We start from the raw sequence: 27425 nt of genomic DNA, 5'->3' as shown, positions 1-27425 counted from the left end.
CTCTTCCTCTTCAAAGACTCTTTCCAACCAGCTAGCCTCTTCCTCCGAAATGGAGTCCAAAGAGATACCATCGACCAAGGGCCTCCCATTGTGTTGCTCGGTAAAAAGCTTTTGATAGAAATCGACAATATGCTCACTAATCTCATCCTTATTCGAGCACATGTTATCCCCAATCATCAACGTCTCTATCGAATTAAATCTTCTATTAGAGTTGGCAATGGAATGAAAGAATTTGGTGCACTTGTCCCCTTCCTTCAACCAACACACTCTAGATTTTTGTCTCCAACTAATCTCCTCCATAAGAGTACACTTCTCTAATTCTCTCACAACCTCGGCCTTCCTCGCTAGCTCCTCCTCATTCAAAGCCCTACTTTCTTCGTGCTCATCAAACACCCGAAGATCTTCAAGAAGCACCCTCTTATTCCTCTCAATGTTACCAAACACTTCCTCATTCCATGTCTTCAGGTTCAACTTCAGGGCCTTGAGCTTGCAAGCGAAAACAAAGCTCGGCGTGCCTTGGAACTCATAAGAATCCCACCATTGTTTCACTAGATCAACAAACCCATCCGCCTTAAGCCACATATTCTCAAACCTGAACGGCCTTTTCCCCTTGGAGACCTCTCCCAACTCAAGAATGATCGGAAAGTGATCCGAGCAAAGACGAGGAAGCCTCTTCTGCCTCACCCCAGGAAACCGAGCTTCCAATTCTGGAGAAACAAGAAACCGATCGATCCTAGACCATAGAGGAGGATCTTGAGAAACTGACCAAGTGCACGCACCCCCTACAAGAGGCAAGTCCATAAGCCCTTGTTCAGAAATAAAATCAGAGAAGCTCATCATAGCAGAATCCAGACTAGCTCCTCCTGATCTTTCACTAGGGAAACGAGTAACATTGAAATCTCCCCCTACACACCATGGCAAGTTCCACCAACTAAGAACACCAGCCAACTCGTCCCAAAGTAACCTTCTATCCCTATCAAGATTTGGACCATACACTCCTGCGAATGCCCACACCGAGAGATCTACCACATTCTTAAAAGACACAGCCATGGTAAACTCCCCTATACAGACATCGATCTTCTCCACCACCCTAGTATCCCACATGATTAAAATTCCACCCGAGGCTCCTCTCGAATCCAAGCAACACCAATCCACATGATTTCGCCTCCATAAACTGCGAACAATGTTTCTAGACATACTCCGTATCTTGGTTTCTTGAAGGCACACAACATCTGCATTCCAATCCCTAAGCAAATTACTCACCCTCAATCGCTTGTCCCTCTTGTTCAACCCTCTTACGTTCCAAGAAAGTATACTTATCTTCATTAAACGCCGATATTCCCCCTCTCCTTCCTGTTACCCCTAGTCGAGCTCCCACTTCTAGCATCATAATTCACCGAGCACTCCAAATTCTTCATCTCCCTTTTCCCCTTAGTGCCACTACTTGCATTAGTTACCATTCCATTATTGCGGCGCTCCTCTTCCAGGGAATTTAGCAAAGCTAACAGCTGCATCTTATGGCCCACGAACGAAATTCCCAATATCGGATAAATCTCATTTGCACACTGAATAACCCAATCTGAGTGCCCTGCCTCACCCCCTGAATTAGGATCATAACTGTTCAAAGGCGAAAGCCTCTCTGTTTCACCCTCCCCTGCCTTCCCACCTTCCATTCTCCTAGCTTCAACACTGCCTTCCCCTCCAGAACTCATAGCTACCAGCTGACCAGCCCCTCGAGACTCAGTCACACCTGAGCACCTGAATCCTAGATTAGAATGATCACCATCCCAAAAGGAACAGAAAACATTCAACCCGCCCTTATCCCCTTGTTCTTGCATCTGACCCAGACCCTCACTAGCCTGACTGTCAACTTGTGTCACTTCGCCGGCTGACCAGGGCACCAGAATACCCTCATTTACTATATCTGGCATCACCGGCAGCCTCTGGTACAAGGCATCGTCCCCGCTACCCAGAACCACCTTCCCCGGCGAGCCTCCATCTCCATACACCTCCTCGGACTCAGCCCACTCAAGAGACTCACCAGCGGCACTCAAGGACTTTACCTCCGGCGAAGTCTGGACTGGCAAAGACCTCCCCCTGTCCTTAATCTCGACCGCCGGAGCACTGGGTTTATCGCCGACCAGTTCTATGGCCCCAGCGACCACCACTAGAGGCCTCTTCGGCGTTGTCTGACACGAGTTAGTCTTCCCTCCGGCCTCTCCGGCTTTGTCTGTCACGTCCTCCAGAGTGCTACAGCTACTTCCGGGCTGAATCGACGTTTCCTCCCCACCGGAAGGCACTCCGGGTCCGTCAGTAATAACTTCCACTACAACCGGCGAGATCTCCTCTGTGCGCTCCACTACTGTCGCCGACGTCGACGCACCTGGATCACCTGCCGGGCACCTACGCCAACCCTCCGGCGAACCATTCGATGGGTAATCGGATCCCGTGGGTCTAACCCAGTTAAGGCCGGACGAGCTTGGGCCGGTCTGACCCAGACCCAGGCCCACCTTCCGACGCCTATACACAGCCACCACTTTCTTTTTCCCCTTAAACCTCTTTGTGGGCCGTTGGTCTCCCCTCTTAGACATTTCCTTCCCCTCCAGATTATCACCCTCCATGTTCATCTTCTTGGGCTGGGCCTCCCCTTGCTTGGATGAAAACCCTCCAGCCAGACCACAAACACACTCCCCTCCAGCCCATGAATAATCATTCTTCTCTCCCAGATATTTAATAACAGTTTCCATCCTTTCTAGACCCACGTCAATCTCTCCCCTCAGCCTACTCAACGACTCCTTCGCATTAATTAGTTCATTTTTCACACGACACCAGTTCTGCACATCGAGCCTACCTACCCCCTCCCATCCCTTCACGTGATCAGCTCCAATTTCCGATATTGTCAGCTTTGCCGAGGAATTCAAACTACTCACCGGAGGCGGTAACCTGCTTAACGGAGCCCAATTGCGAGCATCCCATGACTCCCCTACCTTCATGTTGCCCAATCCCATCTCGTCAGAAAGTTGGTTCTTCTTTGGACCCTCCACACCACCCCCGCCAATCTTTGCCTTAATGCTTGCCTTGTGCGAGCCCATCTCCTTCTCCGTGAGAGCATGGATTTGCTTATCCTTCACTGCAGCGGCCTCCTTCAACCATATGGGTACCCTGGCAATCGGCTTGGAATAATCAACAAAACAATCATCTGCTGGTTTCAGTGACGATCCCAAAACTTCTGCAAAACTCCTTCTTCCCGCCCCCTCAAACTTCTTCTTTTCTACCCTTACCTCCCTGACCTCGCACAGGGATGACTTAGCCAAACGCACCTCTGAGATGAAACGTTCCCAACCTTGTCCAACTCGTCCTTCTGGAACAATAATCGAACCAGTTCTCTGCCTACCCTCAAACTCTTCTACCGTCAGAAAACGCCCATTCCTGTTGGCACACTTCTGCGCTATAATCCGTGGAAACCCTGCTCTGGATTGGTCCCAAAAAACCTCAGACGTTTCCCCTGCCACCAAGTCTTCCACAATGCGCACCAACCACAGCACCTCATCCTTTTTCAAAAAAATGGATTTTTGCAATCTGCTGCTCCTTTCAAATATCCTCACCCCTGTACTTTTTATCAGCAGCTCAAACTTCTTGGACTCCACAGACCACCTTCTCGCATCAGCCATACCACCAAACAAATAACTAAACAATCTGGACACCCTAACAGATCACACGCGCCACCCACGCGCCTGTACTCAGGCTGTGGTGGAAGAGAGTGATACTCAACTATGGCCTTTTTCTTTATATTCAACATAAACCGAGAGATGAGACTCCTTGTCCCTCATATTCTTTACTTCTAACTCGCATCATTTCCACTCAAATGTTAAAATACATATTACATACATCAGCTTGAAATATCACCTTTGAAAATTTTGTTTATAATGACACAATTCAATGACTAAGAGGATTACAAGATGATTCTAGACCACTCTTACAAGGCAACAAATTTTATAGTATGACCTCCTCTACATACCATACTGTGTCGATTGCATGCATATGTGACCATTAGAAGAGCAAAATACAATGTCTAGTATAAAATCAGTAGGACATTGGTATGGTCACCATGCATATAGAGCAGCATCACATCAAGTGAGAGCAAACTACCCGTTGCACGTACCTCGGCATCAGATTTGGCAACACCAGTATGCGTAGTGCTCGTCTTTCCGATGGTTACTAACAAGGCCCCCACACTGTAAGCAAATGAAGCTGCTCCCATCTGAGAATGCATCCAGCACTACTTGCATCCTGCCACTTTCTGCCAGTATAGAAGTCCCTTGAGCATCCGGTGAAATTGACGAGCTACCCTCGTTACTTGGTGATGGTTTAGTTTTTAAAGGATGGGCTTCAGCAATTGCGCACTCAGCAAACAAACTAGCCAGCTGATCAGCAGCAGCATTTTCTTGAAGCTTGCTTCTGTAAAGCTCACGAGCCCGATTCAGGGACTGAAGTACAGCCTCATCCCCACCTTCTCTTCTCATTGCCACTACAACCTGTTTCAAACTTTAGATAAGTACCTAGATACTGAATATTCTCTTAGGCCATTTATTGCTAATGTTATCATTATTATGGTCGCCATAAATGTACTTCCATCTACTACCTTTTATTCCATAACTTTCCATGATCAAAATTTCTGATACATAAAACTAAATAAATAAACAAGGAACAGCAAGCGTAAAACTTAGACATGAATAAATGACAGCAATAAAATACTAACAAGAGCAAGCCCAAAAGGCAAGGAAAAAGAAAAGAAAGAAAAGAAAAGGAAAGAGCACGCAAGAGAACATATGACAGCAAAAGAATCTAAGTACTTGTTCAAGTTTCAATCAACATGTGAAAACAACAACAACAAAAAAGAAAACCAAAATTAAAGAAATGCACCATCATTTCATCGTAAAACTTAGAATCTACTCTTTCCTCTCTATCATCATCCACCACCCCGTTATCACTTATCATTATTTTTAGTAGGCAAAAAAATCAACTTGTGAGGAAAATTGCAGAAATTTATTAAAAAAAATGTAAAATTAAAATTACTACCACCCCCCACAGTGAGTGATTACAACCCAAACAAAACCCATAAAATTCCCATGAACCAAATAGAATTGATTAGATAAGACAGGAAAAAAAAAGAAAAAAAAAAAAAAAGAAGCCTAAATTAATCCATCATCAAAAGAATAAGCCTAAGAAAGTTGCTCATAAATCTAGCGCATAACCACTTTGATATGGTGCCAAAAGTCCTCAACTCCTGGTGACTTCAACTATTAAAATCTTGCAGCGTGACTTTCTAGGTTCAATTCTGTCGCCTTAAGTGATCCATGATTTTCCTCAAGCAGTTGGAGAGAGCTCTGTCACTCCCCCACCTCCCTGCCTACTTTTGGGGGGCAGGGGGGAGATAGACCGCGTCTCCCTGTCTTTGCACAACGGAATTTTACATAGCAAGGGCAATGGAAGCATTAGAGCACTAATTTTACACCATAAAACAAGGAAAGAAAAAGCCACCAAAGTCTGCATAAAGTAAACCATAAAAGGTCCTCACAACATGAACTGAACTAAATAACATAACTTATGTCAATTCGCACTAAATGAAACACCTTCAAGATGACCCTTAGACATTGGTACCACCTTCTAGGCCCACTGATCGGCATCCTTCTCAGAATCCTCTATAAAATAAAATTTACAAGTAGAAGGATAAGTCCACGACTCAATAAGTAAGGTCTAAAACAATGTGTGAAGTGAGACCCTTTCCCTTTGAAATTGTATAACATGAACAAAAACTCAAACCCATTTCTTAACAAAAGAAATTTTTTAAAAAAAAAATTCGAAATTCTAACTTTATTTTATAGGCTTTGTAAAGCATATATATCCTTTCTCTCAAAAAATTCATTTAATTGGAAAATCATATATTTTCTTTTTCTAGCTTCCAAAAATCATAAACTATCATATTGTTTTGCAACTCTCCCCCTTGGTTATACTCATGTTATTAACCTCTGTATAATCTGCGGCTGAAGCGTCCTTGAGGACCTCTTTAAGCTTAACTTGTAGCCACAAGGAAGCTGTCTGTGAAGTGGGAACTTCCCTGATCGACCATGGCTTCTCAAAAGTCCTTAACCATGGCTGCATACTCAAAAGAAGACCACTTGGTGATAGCACACACCTTCTCAAACATCTTTTAGTGTGGTTGCCCCAGCTATACCTCATTCCTTTTACATCCGGTACTGATAACATTTATGCCACTCCATGGTTTCTGCGGAGTTGAGCTCATAGAAGAAATATTACCCATGCACCTTTCATATAACATAACTCATTTCATTTCTTTGTAGAACATGGCTCATCGGCATAACAATTTACGGATGTTTTTTTTTTTCATGCATATTTCTCAATCACAATCTTTTATCAAACTTGACTTTTCAAGTTATTCTTTCATTTTTATTTTTACTTTTGATGACGAGGAGCCTCTCCAAGGTAGGACCACTTTGTGTACCCACAACCTAGAACCCGTGCAAAAGTTATTCCTTCATTAAAAACATGGTAAAACCAGTTCATGGTAAATGCCATGTGAAACTCAGTCGTTTCGTTTCATAGCAACTAGCCATCTAAAATTGGCCATTTTCCCTCGTGGCAGTTATCATAACATAACAAGTTATTAACACATGAAAACTATAGTAATTTATTTCTCTTGGGCTTGGATTCACACCATTTATGAAAAGACCCAGGAAAAAGCATTAGTCATATCTACGTTGTGGTTGGTTTTGTTTTTTAACCACATCACCTAATCATGCACTTCTCCTTAGGAAGTCAACATATGCTACACAACATGCTAAACCTTCTTCAATCTACCATGCATGTTCATAGTATACCAAAACATTATGCATTTTGCTTGAAACACAAAACATAATCACCTTTCATGTTTGTTTCAACCAATCAGCCACCCTTTTCTCATCATCCAAACACGATTTGAACTTAAAGGCTGAAAAAGGAAGGTGTTTAGACCTATTTTCTCCAGCTGGACAAATCATTCCTTGGTGTCTTTCTATCCTTCTCTAGCTCTCTTCCTTTTTCTTCTTCCTCCTTAGCCGAACAGCACGTTTCCTTTACTTTACTCCCTTTTCTTCCTTCTTTCTTCCTTTCTCTCTCTTGCTGGCCAAAAGTGTGGCTTGTACAAAATGAAGACATTGTCTTCATTTTGAACTTGAATACATCCAGTTAACTTGACTAAGGTTATAGCCTTGGTCAAGTTTTTGTTTTTTTTTTACCACCATGCATGAAAGCTCAATGATCAAAAAATTTATGCCATCTCCCTTAGCTAAGGGGATGGCATGGCATGGCCTGGTGTCATGCATTTTTTTTTTTTTTTGTAAACCTTAAATGGGCCAGACCTCGGGTGGGCTTTTCCAAGGCCCACTCCAAGCCATTTCATCCAACCTCAAGTCCATTTAGTCCAATTTAAAAATCTGGTTTTAATAGGATGAAATTATTTAGAACAATAAAATCCAATTTAACACCAATTTTCAAGCCCATTTTCGAACAATTTTAAAACTCCTCCTGAATGAGCCGAAAAATACAATCAGTAAACCCATAACATTTTTCTTTTCTAATTATGGACCGAGGTCCAAGATCGGCTCCATAATTGATCTCCAAACTTGGTGAATTTAATTAATTCGATTTAGGCCCTCTTACCCTAACCAGGCCAGTGTAATTTCCTTTGCTGGTTCATAAAAAATCCGCTACCCGCCCATCTTAGCCTTAATTTTCCTTTCTTTTTTTGAAGTGTAAGTCAGGGTACAACAAGATCAACAAACAGATCCCAGTGATCTTGCCGTACATGACCATCAACAACCTTCTAGTGTCATCATACACCTACAACAGAGAGACTGTTCGATCTGGAAACTGTGGACACACACAAGCGCTTTTTTGAGCCCACACCCAAAATAAGGGAATGATCTTTCAAGCAGATGTAACTCTGTAAAGTTTCCTCTCCAGTTTCCTAGCAGACTTCAAGAAGAAAAAAGGGATGTTCATAGTCATTTCACGTCGCTTTTTGGGTTCTAACCAGCAATTGCGCATCACATGTTTATGTTCCATTTGTTTGAGTCCCAAAGTGTAACCAACTTGATCACAAGAGGTGAAAGTGTGGAGGCTTTAGTGTCAGACTACTTGGACCTCTCCAGTTCCCCAATCCATTGGAATCCAATCTTCATTAGGGCAGCCCATGATTGGGAGCTAGAATCTCTTAACTCCTTTCTCAATCTATCATACTCCTTGAAAACTCATCCAGGAGAAGTGGATAGTATGTTGTGGATTCCATCTAGCAGCTACGGACGGCTTTACAGTGAAGAGCTATTATAATATGTTACAGTCAGGTGAGTATAGTTCATTCCCTTGGAAAAGTATTTGGAAGGTTATGACCCCTCCATGCATGCTTTCTTCTTATAGACAGCAGCAATGGGTAGAATCCTTATAGTGGATAACCTTAGAAGGCAGGGTTTCCATCTAGCTAACTGGTGTTGCCTTTATTAAAAAAATGAGGAAACTATTAATCATCTTCCCATCCAGTGCGAGTATGTTGTTGATCTCTGGCACTTGGTTTTTAGCATTTTCGGGGTTTCTTGGGTCATGTCTAGTAACATCCTAGAGCTTCTTCATTGCTAGAAATTTCAAGGGCGGGGACACCCCAAAAAGGCATCTGGAAAGTTACTTATGCTCTCTTAATGTAGAGCATTTGAAGAGAAAGGAATCCACGTCTCTTTGAAGAAAGCGAGTCCAATGTACTTTTTCAAAAATCCTCCTTTCTAAGATCTCTTTTGGATTGAGTTATTGTATATGATCCTAATTTTAACTCAGATAATTTGGTAGATTGAATTTTTTTTTTTTTTTTTTTTTTAAGATTTTAGTAGCCTTTAAGGTAGTTGCTCTCTTGTATACTTCTTTTTCAATAAAATTATTATTATTGATTATTAAAAAAAAAATCCCAAGATATCTTTCAAGGGACAAAAATAGTTGAACCCACAACTTAATGAAAAAGGAAGCATAAGGAGTAAAAGATAGGAGCACCATCTTAGTGTAGAGGCTTTTTGAAAGTGCTGGCAATGAAACTTTACCTTGGCAACCATCTAAGATTGCCGCAACATCATAGAACCTAAATTACTGATAAAGTTGAAAATTTTCAAGCATCTGGGATCGTTACACAAAGAATTGCATTCAAATACTCCACTGACACATGGTCACCCAACGACTGATACTGTAGCCCTACCACTGAGTATTATAGGAGTGAATTCTAATAATGTAGATACAAGAGATAAAGATTCTGTGATGCATCTATTTTACACCTCAAAACGTCTTCGAAATATCAATCACAGACACAAAAATCAAAAGAAAGGGAAACAGAATGTTTGGAATGGTTACCGCTTGGAGAGCCTGGGAAGGCTTTCCTTGCTCGATGAATTGGCGAGCCAACGTGAGCAAGTCTCTGACGACGTCGTTTTGGCCGGTGTTCGAGTCCAGCTCCTGCTGCGGGTCGCTGGTCTCGGTCTCCATCATCTCCGTGTCCGCGCGGTCCATGGCGCAGGGCATTTCACACATTACTAGGTTTCTGAAGATTTTTACACGGATATATCTCCGAGGATCACACAGGGATTTGGGTTTCTGTCTTTTGTGGAAGTTGTTTAATTTAGCTCGCTAGATGATTCTAGCAATTTCTGCAGTGCAAGCTTCTCTTTTCCATTTTTCTTCTGGCCTTTACTCCGCGACAGAATTGGGTTTCCAAAGGTGATAGACCAGGCTTTTGGACTATTGGCCCAAAGAGAGTCTAGGCCATCGACAAATGGGGCGGTTATAATTAGCCACTAACCACTTTGGTAAACAGTAATAAAAAAAATTACTAACCACCTCGTCCGAGGTGGCTAGCTGTTTTAAAAATAAACAATCAGAAAAACCGCTAAAAATATAAAAAGGACTATAGTCTTCTAAATGTGAGTAAAGATATAAGGAGGATTATAGTCATTTCAAATGTGATGTGTCATTTAAAATAACTATTAAATTAAAATTCAAAAATATGCATCTCAAATTCAATTGTGATTTTAACAGTCATGTCACATTTGTGAGGACTCTAGTCCTCCTTTTATATATATATATATATATATATATATATATATATATATATATATATATATATGAGTAAAGATATAAGGACTCTAGTCTTTCTAGAGTTATCATAAATGTAATGGGGCATTTAAAATTACAATTGAATTTGAAGGAATAAGATCATCTACAGTTCAAATAAACTAAATAATATCCACTTAGTTATAGTGAAGGGGTATTTTTGTCTTTTCACTTTTTGAGGAGACAAAAATATTCATACACTATAACTAATTGAATATTCTTCACTTCAAATGAAATGAAGACCATCCTAACTCGAATTTCAAATGATCATATATTTCCTCCACTTTTGAATGTGTCGAACTGACTTTATATTTTTCGATGTTTTGAATTTGAAATTTTGGTGTTTTTTTGGCTTTGGGGTTTTTATTTGGATTTCGGTGGGTTTTTTTTTTTATTATTATTATTTTGGCTTTTGGCTTTTGGCTTTATTTAATTTTTCTGATTGTATGTTCTTTTCATTTTAATTTGTATATGGATTAGTGGATTTGGGTGAGTAACTGAGTATGTGTAAATGAGTCGTTGGCTTGTTCACAGTATTGTGAACATAGCCTAGCTCAAAACACATCATGTTCTTTTGAGGAATACTTTGACCCAAAATTATTTAAATTAAGCCCAAAAAATGTCCAAAAGCTCTATTAAAGTTTGTATGAGCAGTCTAGACATAAAAAGTGGAGACCATTATATTATTCGGCTTATTAAATTTAATACAAACAACTAAATATATAGGCTAAACCCTACTGACACAAAGACCAAACTATCCTTAAAATCCTAATGACCCAAACCCTAATATCTCTTCTAACACTCCCTCTTAAACTGGAGCATATACATCATATGAATCCAGTTTGGAAGATACAAGTAAATAAAAAAAAAAAAACAACTAGAAAAACATAAAACAACAACTAGAAAAACATACACCAACACCAACACTCCCCCTAAAGCTGAAACAGCTTGAAGTTCACAATACAAACAATAAGATAATTAAATAAAACTTCAACGCCAGCCGAAAAACTCGTCGAAAACTTGAACAACTATTTGATCGGTTCTCGCCGGAGAATCCAAGGCCGGTCGAATACATCGATCTTGGGATTGGTTCTCGCCGTAAAACACCAAGGCCGATCAGATGCAACGATCACTTGATCGATTCTCGCAGGAGAATCCAAGGCCAGTCGAATACATCAATCACCAACAAATAACAAATAACAAAATTTTCACATGATTAACCAACAAGATTCGTTGGAAAATAGCTATTGGAAAAAACTTTGCTGGAGCTTGCCGGAACTGGCCGGAGAAGATAGAACAAGCCAACCACACCAAAAAAGGCAACAACAGAATCAAACAAGGGCCACACAGTAACGTTTCAACAACAAAAAACATCAAATTGCCGAATTTTTTTTATTTTTTATTTTATCGATGGCCGCTGCAACTTTCCCAGCCACCATACACCAACCACTATAGACAACATCGGCAACCACAGAACAGGCCGGCCAACATCACAGAACATCAAAACACAACCAAAATCTTTTTTTTTTTTCTCATCGGAAGAGTGTTCCGGTCACCATGAAAGAAAGAAAGAAAGAAAAAAAAAAAAAAAAAAAAAAAAAAAAAAACTGCTCTAGAGTGCTCTTCGAAGGTACTACCATGCCCACATGGGCGGTGCAGCCACCAAAAAAAAAAAAACAACAACAACAACAATACCACCACCACAAATATAGCGGAAAAACACTACTCCAAAGGATTCAAACCCTAAGGCTCTGATACTATGTTAAAGTTTGTATGAGCGGTTTAGACACAAAAGGTAGAGGCTATTCTATTATTCGGCTTATTAAACTTAATACGGACAACCAAATATATAGGCTAAACCCTATTGACACAAAGACCAAACTACCCTTGAAACCCTAATGACTCAAACCCTAATATCTTTTCTAATAGGCTCGAAAGCCCATATATAAATAGTAGTTATAAACCAAATGATTATTAGTTTAAATAATCGCTAACCGCCGATTATACAAATAATGGCTAACTGCCTAAGCAGGGCAATTGCGGTTTTTAAAATTCGAGATGATCATTATTAAATTTTCATATATTAGTGATTTTAAAAGTTATATCACATTTGCAAGAGTAATGCTAAAAGTCACTCTTGTGTCCATCTTGTGTCACTCAAATAATGATATATCTTTTAAAATAACCATTAGCCTTGTAATCGATTATTATTGAATTTTGATCAAATTGTGATTTTAAAAGCCACCTCATTCTTAGAGTGACACAAAAGGAACACATGAGTGACTTAAAGAATTACTCCATTTGGAAGGACAAGAGTCTTCTTTTTAGCATTACTCTGGCCCAAAACATTCAAATTGCATTTAAAGCTATTCTTGTTTTGACGTGAAATGTTTCTATTGAAAAATATTTGGAGAAATTTAACTTAATCGTTCTAAACTTTTATTACTTTTGCAATCAACCCCTAAAAGTTCAAAAACTCTCAATTTAGTATATCCAACTTAAAAAAGTTTGCAATGTCGTCATTTCGTTAGGATTTCAAGAGTTTTTATACTTTAAGGAGGTGATTGCAAAAGAAATGAGAGTTCATGGGGCTTAAGTGAAGTTTCCTAAATATTTTCAACTTCAACATTTAGCTCGTACAGAAAGTCACCAACAATAGACAATGGTTGGCGACCTCCGACGGCGGCCAAAAACAGTGGTAACTTTTGGTGAATACTGGCAAAGGATTTCTACAAACTCTAATGGCGACGACTAGTGGTCAACGGAGAATTATGGCGGCTGGAGGAGGTTTTGTGGCAAACCCATACGACAACTGATAATGAATTGCAAGAGAGTACATACAAGATAGAAAAGCTAAAATTCAAAAAAATAATTGATGTTTTAAAAAAAGTAACCATTTTACATAAACTAAAAAAAAATCTGGTTAACCGAAAAATGTTTTCGATTTGATCATAATTTTCGATCGTACCAAACATCAAAAAATATGAAAAATATTTTTTTAAAAAAAACATTTTACGTCAAAACAAATGAAGCCTAAAGCAGTTCGCTTTCTTTAATCTGAAAGAAACAATGCATCTTCATTAGCAAACTGTTATAAGGCGCAACATACCGAATCACTACCACTCCACGTCGCTCTACCTTTCGAACATACGGGATAACTTCCTCGAGATTCCTAGTGAAGGATACTCTACCGTTGCAACTAGAAATGAGCGGGAGTCCCAAGTATGGAACATGATCATCTCTAGTTCATTTCAGTTAGTTATACTTTAGAGGTATTTTTGTGTTTTTCACTTTTTGAGGGGACAAAAATACTGCTGCACTATAACTAACTGGATATTCTCCAATTCAGTTGAACTGGAAAGGATCATAATTCTTCAGGTACTCCCCTAGAGCTCATACTTCAGTGAGAAGAGGCGGGAAACAACGGTCTATGTGTAGAACATGAATCTCTTTCTACAACAAAATTACAAAATGATGCAATGCCATCGATACCACAAAGCATAAAACACATAGCCACCCATTTGAACTACGAAGACTCACTTCCATGCAGGGGCAAAACCACTCATTGGCTTGGGCGGCCCAGCCCCCCAAGACATAGGGTGGTCCCTAAAAAAGTAATTTTTTTTAAAATTAAAAAAGAAAAAAAGGATCTTTAAAAATTAAATTTTGGCAAACCAAGAATTTTTTTAAAAAATTTTGCCTTCCAAACTAAAAATTTTAGTTTCACCCCTGCGTTCGAGCATAGAGCAAAGACTAATGGGAGATCGCAAAAGTAGCAGCGAAAATCGTAGAGAAAACCCGACCAACAACCGGAACATCCAACATAGGAAAGTTGGGTGGATGCTCGCCATAAAGGATCTACATGCCAAACCACCTTGTTTATTTGTGTAAACTAAAATTTTTTGACCAAATGATGTATACTAAAACATATTTATATAAAATCATTCAAAACTTGGGGAGGCCATGACTTATGCCGGTCCCCTGTAAGTTTCGGGTGAAAGAGAAAATATTTAGCACGCCAAGTCTATGTGCTGACATGTCGCTTTGTGGGCGGTTAATTTAAATAAACAGCTGCAATAAAATGTATTGCATTACCAGAACTTGCATGCATTCTGAATCCTGCACCCACCATAATAAACAGGGGAGACGGGAAAAGGAAGCAAGTTTCGGAGGAAAAGCAGAGGGAAAGTAGCATTGCAATATTTGCTGTCATCTATATATTTTCTATGCATTACTTAATGGTGTCGTACAAATAATATTAACTAGGACATCCCACTCTGCGGGTCCAATTCACTATCCACCATTAATACAGTCTCTTTAATCTCCTGTAACATCTTCAATACCTGCCACATAGTGGGCCTCTGCTCAGGCGAGGTCAAGCTACAAGCTATGGCAACCTCAAGAAGCATCTCCATCCTATTGTCTTCCCCATCTTCTTCCCTTATGGACCTAACCCAAGTTACCATATCATTGGGCGCCAAAAACGGGTGCTCTGATGGGTGCTTGCCAGTGAGAAGCTCTAGCAACAAAATTCCAAACGAGTAGACGTCGGATTTGGAGGTAGCTTGGTGATTTGGATTCCGCCTTTCCGGGGCTTTATATGTGGCCGAGTCGTTGTCATCGTCGGAAGATGCGTTGGTTAAGATGGAGAGGCAGTAGTCAGCGACGCAAGCCTCAAACTCAGGCCCGAGGAGGACATTGGAGGACTTGAGATTGCCGTGGACGAGCCGCCATGCTTGGTGGATGTAAGAGAGGCCTTGTGCTACGTCCTCCGCTATTTTTAAGCATGATGTCCAATGGAGTGGCCTTGCCCTTGTTGATTTTGAACCTGCACATGCATTTTTTATACGTACCACATGAAGGGGGAGTTTATCAGTACCAAATTACATATATAGGATATAACAAATTGCGTAGTGTCTAAAAATGTCAATATATATATATAGCATGTGTCAAGTAAGAATGCGTGTAACATTTTTAGGCTTTTGTACCTAGCTTTTAAAATCAATATTAGATTAAAATTCAATAATAATTAATCTTAAATTCAATAGTAATTTTAAAAGTTTTGTTAAGAAGTGTGAAAGTAAGAATGTGCGAATCATTACTCTTTTAAATTTGTGCTTTAACATTCATAGACGATACACATATGATATCATAGTTTAATACTAGAAGTTTTTATCTTTTGTTTTGAATTGAGGTGACATGGCTTTTAAAATCATTATTGAACTATTTTAATTACGATTTTAAATAGTTCAATAATAATTTTAAAAACCACGTCAAAAGTCATACTTTTAACATTACTCAATACTATATAAAGCATGTGAACATATGTTGAGTTGCTGTAGTGCAGTGGTTATCACGTTAGTCTTACACACTAAGAGCATCTCCAGCAAGAGTTTCCACTTTACTACTCAAAATACAACTTTTTTTCATTTTAGCTACTAGTTTTTCAGTACACACTCTAACAAGAACATTTATTTTAACTATTTACTCTAATTAAATATTATTTTTCAGTATTATTTTATTAGTTTTTTATTATTTTCTTGTTTTTCTCATAAAAAGAGATGAAGAAAGAGATAAAAAAGAAAAAAAAAAAATATATATATATATATATATATATATATATATATATAAAATAAAATATTACTTACAAATTACTACAATAACTTTTTAAATATAAAAGTTGCAATAACGTGAATGGAAAGATTTATTTTGCTATTATTTTGGCGAGCCCAATATTAGTCTTTTAACCTCTTTTTTTTTTAATTTTTTTTTTTTTTAATACAGCAACTATCAAAATAATATTTTTCACTCATGTCTTACAAACTATCTATATCAAAAATTAACATTAAATTTTGAACAGATGGATCCAACCAGAGCCTATCATAATTGACTGACAGAATTGACCAATCAATTCCAACAGCTACGAACGGAATGAAGGTCCACCGGAACAGTAGCCGTCCAGTTTCTGGACCTTATTAAGGCCCCCCACATATGACTTGACCGGACGTAGGTTCCCACAACTACCAGCCAAATCCTAGCTAGCTAAACAAACGATCTCCTCTCCTATTGAGCGAATGTGCATCCACGCGCGTGGGACAAGTAAACTTACAGACAGACAGTTCTGACTGTTGGTGGGGTCGTGTCAAAATTTCAATTCCTCGCAAACTCGCTAGATGATCGGGCGTGATCGAACAATCAAGCGAAGAACACAGGACCACCTGGTCCTCACTCGTACCGTTTCTAATATATTTAGGTTCACAAGCCATCAGGGTCAAATCAATGGACTCAATTCCAAGAAAGGTGCTTTTATCGTCAAATCAAAGTCCCAATGTACCCAGCAGCAATATTCTCGGTGTTAATTGAAACCCAGATACCATCATAATCTAGTACTAGCATGATCTCTAGAGCCAAAAGCCCTATTTAACATAATTTTGTACTTTTTTTTAAATAAAAATAGAAAAAACAAGAATTGTCACATAAAAATGTGACCATTAACACCATGTCCTAAAAATATAACCAACCAAAACACGATCCCATCATGTGCCAATAATGATCCTCCATTTACTGGCTACCAATAAAGCTTTAAAAAAGCATCAATTTTAATAGACCTAAAGATAAGGGGTAACTATCCTAGTACTGAGTCTACACTGAGTGGACTCAGTGAGCGATAATGAGGAAGATAATGAAGCGGAGAAAGGAGGAGGAGCTTACCGTGAATGAGAGAGAAGAGACTGCCGTTGGGCTGGTAATCATATACTAGAAGCCGTTCTTCCTTGGCGTGAAAATAAGCCCGAAGCGGCACCAGATTAGGATGCCTAAGCCCACCCACTGATTCCATGTGTCGCTCGAACATTTCCTGATTCGTGCCCGCTAATTTTGCAGCATCAAGCCTCTTCACGCTGACGATCAGACGGTTATCAAGCACGGCTTTATAGGTGGTCCCTATGGTCCCTCTCCCAAGCAACTCAGCGGAGGCTCTCATCAACTGGTCCAGCGTATACAGCTGCGCCTCGCCCGCACAGAATACCAAGTTTCCACTCTTTGCCACTTGCATTCCTTGCACTCGCTTCACCTTCTCTTCCAACTCCTCTTGCTCTATTTGCATCACCGCCGCCGCATGAGCCGTCGCCGCAGCGTCCTCCGTAGCCATTACAGGCGCCGACGGGTCTTTCCGGCTCCTCTCTTTCTTCACGGCCATCACGAAGCAGATAAGCGAACCGATGAGGACCAAAACACCGACGGAGAACCCCATAATCACGGTGGCTCTCTTGTGCTTCTTTTGAAATGGTTCATGAGCCAGGTCAACACCGTGTACATGCGCGCTTTGACCGAGCGGCACCGTCGGTGGCGGAGCCTCCAGCGGAGCCGATTGGCCGAAAAACGGTTGGACAGGCTGGCACTCTTTGTGTATGATCTCGCCGCAGAGATTGGGGTTCCATAAGAAGGAGGATGGACCGAAGCGTATCAGAGTGGGAGTAACCGGAATGGGACCGGCTAGGTTGTTTCCTGATACGTTGAAGGACTGGAGGGAGGACTGGTTGAGCGGAGGAACGGTTCCGTTGAACCGGTTCCACTCGAGCCGGAGGTAGTAGAGGCGGTCTACAGTGGCCAACCAGGCGGGTAAATGTCCGGTGAAGTTGTTGTAGGAGATATCAATGGTACGGAGCCTGTGGAGATACAGAATCGAAGGTGGGAAAGAGCCGGTGAAGGAGTTGTGGTCTAGAAAGAGGGTTTTGAGGTTGACGAGTCCGGCGAGGTCGGGAATGGGTCCGGTGAGCGAGTTGTTCTGCAAACTCAGGACTCGGAGCTGGTCAAGGCGGGTCAATGTGTCGGGAGCAAAAACGCCGCCAGCTAGATCTAGACCTTCGAGGACGAGGCGCACAACTTTTTGCTGGGCGCATTTGATTCCCTGCCAATGACAGAAACCGACGCTGGTATTTGGAGAGAAGAAAAGTTTATTGCTCAAATCAGCTTTGGATTTGAATGCGAGAAGAGCGAGTACATCATCACCATGGGGTAGTGATAAGTTAGCGGAAGATGGAGAGTGGGGAAGCAAAGGCTTAGAAGAAGCAACTAAGGTGGTGCAAAGTGAGAACAAGAAGGAGGCATTTGATAGAAACAACAAGAACAGTGGAAGGGGCTGCTGCCTTCTCCTCAGCATTATTGGAAGGGGGAAGCAACCTCTGAGCAGTGAGCCCTCTTCTCCCCCTCTCTTTCTCTCTCTCTCTCTCTCTCTTTCCTTCTCACTTTTTCTCTTCAAAAACAAGAAGTATATGATTTGTCCATATTTTCATCCCCTGGTGGCTGCTAGCCTGCTAGAGCTAGGGGATTAGGAATTAGGATTTAGACAATGAAGAGTAGAAAGAAAGAAAGGATGGGAAGAGGAGGCAAGCGGTACGTGACAAAAGCATGTAAGAGCTTAGGAGCAGTTGTCGGACTGCAAGCTCAGAGAATCACGTGAAGGTAAAACATGTATCTGACGTGTAACTGTTGGGTCGTACGCTTCCCGATAATTACTGTTCACTTATTTACTATAAATGCTCTAATAACAGCTGGGTTCCGCCTTCATGGCATGGGCTGTCCCGCTCCGGAGTCCCACTCCCAACCCGCCGCCCGCCCTACATCAACAGCCTCAGTCTCCAGTGCTTTGCTATTTCTTCTCTCTTTTGAAGAGAGACTGTCACCTTTGTCGCTTTGTATTCGTTACACCTTTTTTGGGGCTTTGGTCGGCGCCATGTGACTTCACAGTTAGCGTAATTTTAGATGCTCTGTCCTCTAATTTCAAATTATGTTTCACGAGATCGTTAAGATTAACCCCGTTATACGTAAATATAGTTAATGATCTTTCAGCTACCATTTGTTAAAGTGGACTTTCATATTTGAAGCTATCTTAATTTGAAAATAAGTTTCACCAAATCTTATGATTAACCCTTGCTATTTTAGGCTTTTTAGCTATTTAGAATGGAAAAGGCTATAATTACTAAATTTGTTTTTCAAAAATTAATTATATGATGGTTACATATTACTTGAAAAAAAAAAAAATAGTAATAAAAAAAATTATTAAGTGTAACATTTGACCCCCTTGGCTTTTCACTTTTTTCGTTTTAAATTTTATTTAAATTTTTTTAAAATTTTAAATTTGTGTTACAATTTTAAGATTTTTCTTTTAAAAAAAATTTATGAAGGGTATTTATGTCATTTGAGAGTATATTGATATTGTTTTGATAGTGTATGGAGCCATGGACATTAATAATAAATTACTAGTTTGAGAGAAGTATGTGTAGTTTCTTATTTTTTAAACCTATTACCTTTAATTTTTAGTATTTTCTTTAACTCCACTTCAATCTCCCCCGCACTAGTACACCAACAATCATCCCTCTCACGTTTGGATTGAGATCCCCCCATATTTTTTAAAATTTGAATCATCCATTACATCTAACGATCTAAATAAATACAGAAGTTTGTGTGTTACCGATGTAATTAATTTTAGTTTTTAATATGTCAAATCTACTTGCTTTGGTAACACAAACTTCTGCATTTGTTTAAACCGTTAAATAAAATTGATGGCTCAAATTTTGAAATATAAAATATAATCCCTCCCATTCGGCCATCCCATGCAGCGAATTTTAGCAAAGAACCAAAGACACCCAAAGCAAGGACAAGACATGTCAACAATCGGCTACCACCCACGAGGCTGTGTTTGGCAATGAAATGGAAAAAAGGGAGTGGAACGGTATTGTAGCAGATTTGACTGATATGAAAAAAAAAAAAAAAAAAAAAAAAAAAAAAAAAATTATTTTGTAGTAATTTTTTTATTTGAATAGTAATAAAAAATGATTGATGTGACGTTAAAAATAAGAGTGTTGAAGTTGATTTTGAAAATAATTTTTTTTATTTTTAGGTCCGGTCCGGTTTAGCCTTTGCCGAGCACAGCCAGAGACAACACAAAATATGCCACTACCTTCAATATGTGGAAAACCACAGCCAAAGAAATCACCCCTAATCGGACAACGACAGCCAGTGATTTTCTTTGCTTCAAATCAACCACTCAAGCCTCACAACAAACCACAATGACTCTTGAAAGATTTTCAAATTAATATATATAGATATTTATTTGAGTCTTGTGAATGTTTAAAAATTGAAGGGGTTTTTTTTTAAAAAAAAAAAAAAAAGGAAAAAACCCTTAATTGATAAAAGTGAGATTGCGCCAACTGATCGAGAGATTGTGGAGGATTGCACATATAAAGAGGGAGGTGCATTTTTCCGCTCATAGTCTTGCTATTTTGGTAGTGTAATAACTAGAGAGCAGTTTGCCCCTACTTGATTGATTTTATCAATATATTTTCTAATTCATTAAAATAAAATAAAAACTTTAAGCCGTTAGAAATGATTGGGTGTATACACTTGGGATGCACGCATGGATACTTGTTGTGACTTGATGTTTTCATTTCCTAAATTGCATAGTCGCTTTGACTCTTCAAAATTAATTTTGAAAAACGGATTTCAGGAATGATTTTAGGTTATGAATAGAAACTCCTAAGGCTTATAAATTGATTTAAAGGTTTTTAAATCTAGAGTTTTAAGCATACAAATCAAACTACATCGTTCTAGGCATTATATTAAATCTAGAGATGATTGCCTTTGTAAGCATCCTAATTCCCAACCACTCTGCTCAAACAATTTATTCAATCACTTTATGCCCAATAATGTTGGTCCATTGAAGACCAATAAGGCTTTAAGCAAATCGGCAAGCTTCGAGATAATTCATGCCTAGGCTTAAAATAAAAGATAAAATAAATTAAAGCAAGTAGAAAAGTATGGATTGATTTGATTACCGTCAAATCTTCTTTCGATTAGATCTTTAAAACTAATTATACAAGATAATCAAATATACTCTGACATTTCACCTCAAACTCGAGATAAAAGATAGCTTGAATTTGAAAATAATGATCTTTTTTTTTAGGCCAAATATAATGGCCGAAAACTCATTGGAGTTGGGCTTTTAACACCAATAGGCCGAGAATCTTCAAAACATGGCTAATTATGGGCCAAAATGAAAGTCAACAAAATACTAAAATGAGGCCAATAATGAGCCTTAAACGGACCTGAATTTTTAGACAATACCACAAAGATTAGGAATAAGCCATCAAGGGCCGAAAGATGGGGCCAACTATAGACTATAAATAAGCATGAGTATTCAAACAATATCACAAGGTCAAATGCCTAGGCCAACAAACGGCCAAAAGATTGGCAACTTGGTCTCTTTTTTAGGGGGGCTGAAAACTAAAGAAGATGAGCACACCATTAGATCATAGTCACAATGGAAAAGAAAATAGACTCTAATATATTGTTTTGATATGTGATGCCATGTGAAAAATAGGGACAAAACAATAAGAAGAGAATAGAAATGAAAAAAAAAAAAAATTGAAATTCCCCAAGATTGCTATGATAGAAAAGATAAAAGTTAAAGGAAATTAAAGGGGAATAATAAAATAAAGACGGGTTTTAAGTGGTTTGATATATGACATACGTCTACAAAAGTAAAGCTTCAAGAGCTACATTTTTCTCTTATTCAATTGATAATGTTACAATACAAAATACTCATACTTCAAAAGGAGAATTAGAGGTAGATAGTTGATTACCATCAATGCAATCAAATTCCATAATATATGATAATCAAATATACTCCCATCACCAATGGAATTCGTACTGTTCCACAAACACCTCATGAATAAACATCCAATTTCTTCGCAGACGTGATTAACGGGATTAGCCTGCTTGCTGTTGATAGTTATCCAAACTTTTTGCTGACGGGATACACGATCTTGTTGCAATTTGAGCTAAATATCTGCATCAGGATCAGGCCCACTCCCAGTTTATCAATATCTTAATTAACAGACAACTTGGACTATCTGCTGTTTCCATTAACATTAGAAAAAACACAAATTAAACGAAGAACAGTGATCCGTGACGAGGCTGTCGACTGATATTATTATTACAATATAATTTTGGTGGCTATTTAACTGAATTTTATTTTTGATAGGCTCTGTTTGAGGTGGACCACATGGTTCATGGTTGTAGTTGGAGATTGTAATGCGTTGGGTTGGTTGAGGAACTTTCTGAGCCATAAATCATAATCACTTGAGCTGCCTGCCCTGAAAAAAAGCGAGAGTTGCAGAGCGGTAAAAGGTTTTAAGGCAGCAGAAAGAAGAAGGCACCGAATTCTCATCACTCATCCCCTTTAATGGACAAATTTTGGACCATTTTCTTTATAAAAGAAACTTTTCTTCATTGTCATGCATATGTGCCTTCTCATGGAGGGATATTTTCTTATTAATTGGACCACTCCTGTCATAGGCTCATAGCAATTAAATATACAATGCTTAAACACTATTTGATGGCTACATATTCATTAGCAATTGATAAAGTTCAATAATTTCAAACTATAATCAGGCTCAAAGTTTAATAATTACATACAACAAACAATGCTAATAGTGAAGGAGAAGAGAATCTACTCCTACTAGTGTGATTATGGAGCATTTTTAGCCGTTTTACTCTTTTAGGTTTTTTTTTTTTGGATGATGACGTGTTGTGGCTTCAAGGGAGAGTTTGCACTTAACAAGTCTTGAACTTGGGATCTAAGGGGTGATACTCCCTAAGATTATAAACCTCAACCAATAGGCCAATCCCTTGGGGTTAGGGTTTTGTTTTTAAATTGTTAAAGAATAATAATTATTATTTATATTTTATACCGGCTATCTAGGTCATCCACATGGGTTAGGTGAATTTGATCTAAATTCAATTATACAAAATTTTAACCCGCTAATTTTGTGTTGGATTTGCAGATAATCTCAAAATTTAACAGCCCTAAATATGTCACAGTTAACATCCACATGAGTTAGTGAGAAGCGGCATTATTGGTGTGATTGTGGAGTACTTTTAGCCTGATGCTCATTTAGGGTTCTGTTTTGAATTAACCTGCAATGGACCCATCGACCCAAATAAACTCAAACCTAATTATACAAAACCCTAATCGGTCAATTTCTTGTAAAAAATTGCAGCCCTAAGTGTGCCCATGGTTAACATGTACAATATTCATTACACCGAAGGAAATTAATGATAATCTGTCATATATGCACACAAATGAGAGTTCCATGCATTACAAGACAAAAATCAAAATCGAAAAACCAATGCCTTCTATAAACAGAGTAAGAGAAGGTAAAGGGTCCCATTAAGTTAGAGGAGCCAATATTTCAGGAAATGAGGTCACAGGAGGGCCAGTAAGGAAGCTCACAAGTTACACAAGTATAAGTTTCCATTCTTGGACAAATCCTTGGGAATCTGAAGAAATCTCCACATTCAGCTGCTGATCTTTGAAATGGAAGATCAAGGATGCAGTTATTACTAACATCAAGCACTCCTCTCTCAATCAAGCTCCTACAACGAAGCCCCACATTCATAAAATAATTATTGGACAAGGAAAAATTGACCAAATTCTCTAGCCCACAGACCACCTCCGGCACCGTGCCGTACAACATATTACCGGCGAAATTCAACTGCTCCACCTGGTCTAGGCAACCCAACGAGAATGGCAAAGGCCCAGTTAACTGGTTGTTGCTAGCATCAAACACTATGGCCTCCTTCAGAAATCCTATCTCGTATGGCAGACAACCTGTTAGTTGGTTGTTCAGAAAGAGCACCTCTGTTAGAAACGACAGAGCTTTGACAATGCTTCCTGGGATTGGACCGGTGAAATTGTTGTTTGCGAGGGTGAGATAGAGAACGTGAGAGCTGCCCAGATTGTCAGGAAGCTTCTGCATAAAATTGTTGTCGTTTATGAAGAGGACGTCGAGGTTCTGCGTGAATATTTGAGGTGGGACTGAGCCGGCGAACAAATTGAACCGAATATCCAAGAATGTCAGGCTGTTCATGAACAGAAAAGCCGTAGGAAATGGACCGGAGAATTTGTTGTTGCTTATGTCGAGCTCGTAGAGATATGGAAGGTTGGAGATGTTTGGGGATATTGTGCCGGCAAAGTTGTTGGAATTCGCGTGGAACAGAGCGATGTCGGGAAGCCGATCAAGAAAGCCGTCAAGCGTTGGGGCGCCAAGCTGGAAGCCATTGAAGTCGATGGAAGCGAGAGCCGTTGCTGACTGGTTGTCAGGGGGGGTTTCACAGTAGAAGCCTCTGTATTTGCATATATCCGACCCAACCCACGATTTGGTAATGCCCAGAGGGTCAGAGGTGATGATGGACTTGAATTTTTGGATGACAGGGTAAACCACCGCAAGCCTTTGCTCTGCAAATACCAAAGTTTCAGCTTTCTGAGGTGAAGGCGACGGAGCTTGAGAATTTGTTGGTGATTTCTTACACCTGTGGAATCCACTGTTGCAGCCTCTGCTATGTGCTGCAACACCAGAGTTGACAATCAGAGAGGTAAGGAGAATGCTGAAGGCCATAACTGCAGCTTTGGTGCTGGATTTGCAGCTCATCTTCTCTCCTTGACCTATTCTGCTATGGATTGAATTGAAAGGTTTTCAGAGGAAATTCAATGGAGAGAAAGGAGTAGTTGTAGTTATAAGAAGAGGTGGCAAGATGGGCCAATACAGAATCATGTTGAATTGTTTTCAACATCTATGCTCATTTTTGTACTTGTTTCAACCCCGTATAATAGTTAAGGATCAGATACGCATGCAAATGTGAGCGTGTATTATTTCGTATGATGTTTTTTGTTTTTGTCCTATATTTTCCGTATAACAAAGTCAAGAAGTGGCGTGGGTTGTGACTTGTGCATTGGTGATAAATCTCTCAAGTGGTCGACCGTCCTCACTTACTCCACTCGACATGTATTCTGTCAATATCAAATGATTGCTGCTTAGAAAGAAAAAACTAACTCTATCGACATCGGATGATAACCCTCATTCTTCGGTAAGAGCATTCACATTGAGTATTCACATTGAGTATTTTAAGTTATATATATATATATATACTCACATTGAGTATTTAAGTTTTATATATATATATATATATAACTCTTGAGCAGATCTAGCAAGGCCTTCAAACACGTGTTTTAAGTTAAATTTAACTATTATGTGTTATTTTTATCCTCCAACAAACCTTTTAAAATGAAAATTTTTCAACAATTTGTTGCATTGAATTTTCAAATATGAAAATCTATTCTATCAACATATAGGATTTTTTTAATTATTTTATCTCCTCTTTCTGTTTCCTCTTTCTCTAGCTCTTTGTTAAAAACATATTATCTGAAAAAAAAAAAAATAACTTGTCAACGGCCGGAGTTTATATTGAAAAATGAGCAAGTAGAATAAAATAGATGAGGTTTTAAGTAGCTAAAATAACTCTATATTGTTGGAGATGCTCGTACTATTTCTAAATGTAAAGAGCCCAAAAAGTAAAAATTGTCTCTTTGTTGTTGTTGTTTTTTTTTTTTGTAATTTTATTTGCCGTATCATTTATCATCTTTTCTTTCACACTTGAAACAAAGATTTACGAACTATCCAAAAGGGAGGAAGGATGGTTTCCTTCCTCTTTTTCCTTGTTTTTGTTTTAGATTTTATTTAGACTCTAGCAGCAGCGGCCAGCCTCCTCCCCCGCTTTGGCCATTATACTCCACCTCTCCATTCGTTTTCCTCCCCAATCTTTTGGCTTTGTCGATTTCTACAAGGGTTCTTAGATCGGCTTTTTCCAAAGCAGATCTACGTTTTCGTCGCCGGTCCAAGTTCTGTACGTGTTATTACACCTTCTTCCTTGGCACCAACGAGTCCTGTAAACAACAGACATTTTCCATTCGGTCAGCACACGACGATTGTGGTTCGAACACACTAGAGCGTAGATCGCATGAATCTCACGCGCTTTTGTGTGTGCCTGCTGCTGTTTGTGATTTTTTCTTTTTTGTTTGTTTATGTTGTTCTAGTTTTCAAGTTGAGGACGGATACATTTCGATGTGAGAGCTTATCTCTAACGGCGGTTAAATAAAAATTTTTATTATAAGGATATAATTTATCCATATCTTATATCTAGTCTACCATAAACAAAAGGCAAATCTATGCCATAAGTAAAGTTTTTACATAGGTCTTTACGTACTATTCCTGCCCGATCTATGCGATAAATAAAGATTTACGAAAATCACTCAGATGCAGATGCAGATGGAACCGAACATGCATGTATAGGCCAAAACAAAAGGCAAAAGTTGAAATTGATAAAGTTGCATACCAACTACCGAATTTTTATTTATTCTTGTTTTGGCCTTTTGCTTTTAAAAAGACTGAAAAAAGTTGAAAATTGATTTTGATGACTTATTATAAGAGAATTAAATAAAAAATTTTGTGCAATTTAACATTTTATGTTGTGAGTGAAAACAGTTTAAATTGAAGTTGTAGTTGGGCAAATTAGTTAATTATGTATATGCCATTTTTTTTGACATGTCCATGCAGGAAAAGAGAGAAGGAGATTCAAATTAATGACTTTCGCTCCATAAAGTATGGTCTAACGGATTAAACTGTCCATCGGAGACATGTACATGCCATATCAGCTAGATATTAAAGTTAGTTTCATGGTAGTTTGTTTCACTAATAAATAATAATATTTAGTTAAAGTATAAAATTATTTGGAGAGTTTGATGTTTAATGGTTTTGAAAAGTGGCTAGCTAAATCAACAAAAATATTACTTAAATTGAAAATCTTTTCAGTTGACAAAGAAAAATAACATTCACGAGTCTTTAAATAGTTTACGCTTTCATATATGTAAACTATTTTCTCCATCCGTAAGCGTAAACTATTTTTTCCGCTCTCCCATACTCTTGGACAAACAACTGTGAGATAACTCTTTATAGGGCCTATCTGCCCTCCCCACAAAGATCATCTCGCAATTACCTACTCAAATTGCAAGCTTTACAGGCAAGCAATTATCCCTGAATGCCTTATATTCTCACACATTCTTTTTCTTTGTAGCTCTTCATCGTCGTCTCTATCTTTTTCGCAACTTCTCAGATTATATGAAAATATAATAAATATTTTTTGATTTTCTATAAGAGCTAAATTTCGAAAAATATTTTTCTAACTAACTATTTTCAAGATTACAAAACAAAAAACGAAAAATAACCACTTTTTATTAAAAAAAAAATAATAAAATAAAAGCTAAACTTTTTTTTTTTTTCGATATAACACACTTTACATGGAAACAAAATGAACTTTAATTTAATTCA

The 27425-nt window shown here is 38.8% G+C and overlaps 3 protein-coding genes across 3 annotated transcripts; all 3 read right to left on the bottom strand.

The window, feature by feature from the left end:
- Positions 1-3832: 3832 nt before the first annotated feature.
- Positions 3833-9821, bottom strand: LOC132184659 (uncharacterized). The gene is made up of 2 exons (XM_059598375.2): positions 9445-9821; positions 3833-4535 (listed from the first exon to the last, which is right to left on the bottom strand). The coding sequence occupies exons 1-2, from the start codon at positions 9619-9621 to the stop codon at positions 4170-4172; spliced, it is 543 nt and encodes a 180-aa protein (XP_059454358.1). The 5' UTR covers positions 9622-9821; the 3' UTR covers positions 3833-4169.
- A 4463-nt stretch (positions 9822-14284) lies between these two features.
- LOC132184152 (Leucine-rich repeat protein kinase family protein) lies at positions 14285-18959 on the bottom strand. Its single transcript, XM_059597665.2, has 2 exons — positions 16912-18959; positions 14285-15028 (listed from the first exon to the last, which is right to left on the bottom strand). Exons 1-2 carry the CDS (start codon positions 18359-18361, stop codon positions 14463-14465), a joined length of 2016 nt encoding a protein of 671 aa, XP_059453648.2. The 5' UTR covers positions 18362-18959; the 3' UTR covers positions 14285-14462.
- Positions 18960-23357: 4398 nt separating this feature from the next.
- Positions 23358-24732, bottom strand: LOC132185020 (uncharacterized protein At4g06744-like). The gene is given in 2 exon segments (XM_059598833.2): positions 23358-23479; positions 23481-24732. Coding segments are annotated over 2 exon segments (1260 nt in total). The 5' UTR covers positions 24693-24732; the 3' UTR covers positions 23358-23431.
- Between the last annotated feature and the right edge of the window lie 2693 nt (positions 24733-27425).

The sequence above is a fragment of the Corylus avellana genome, chromosome 7 (genome assembly GCF_965113065.1).
Source record: "Corylus avellana chromosome 7, dhCorAvel1.hap1.2, whole genome shotgun sequence".
NCBI classification, from domain to species: Eukaryota; Viridiplantae; Streptophyta; class Magnoliopsida; order Fagales; family Betulaceae; genus Corylus; species Corylus avellana.
Note: the sequence above shows the minus strand (reverse complement) of the source record. Positions and strands in the feature narration are given on the sequence as shown.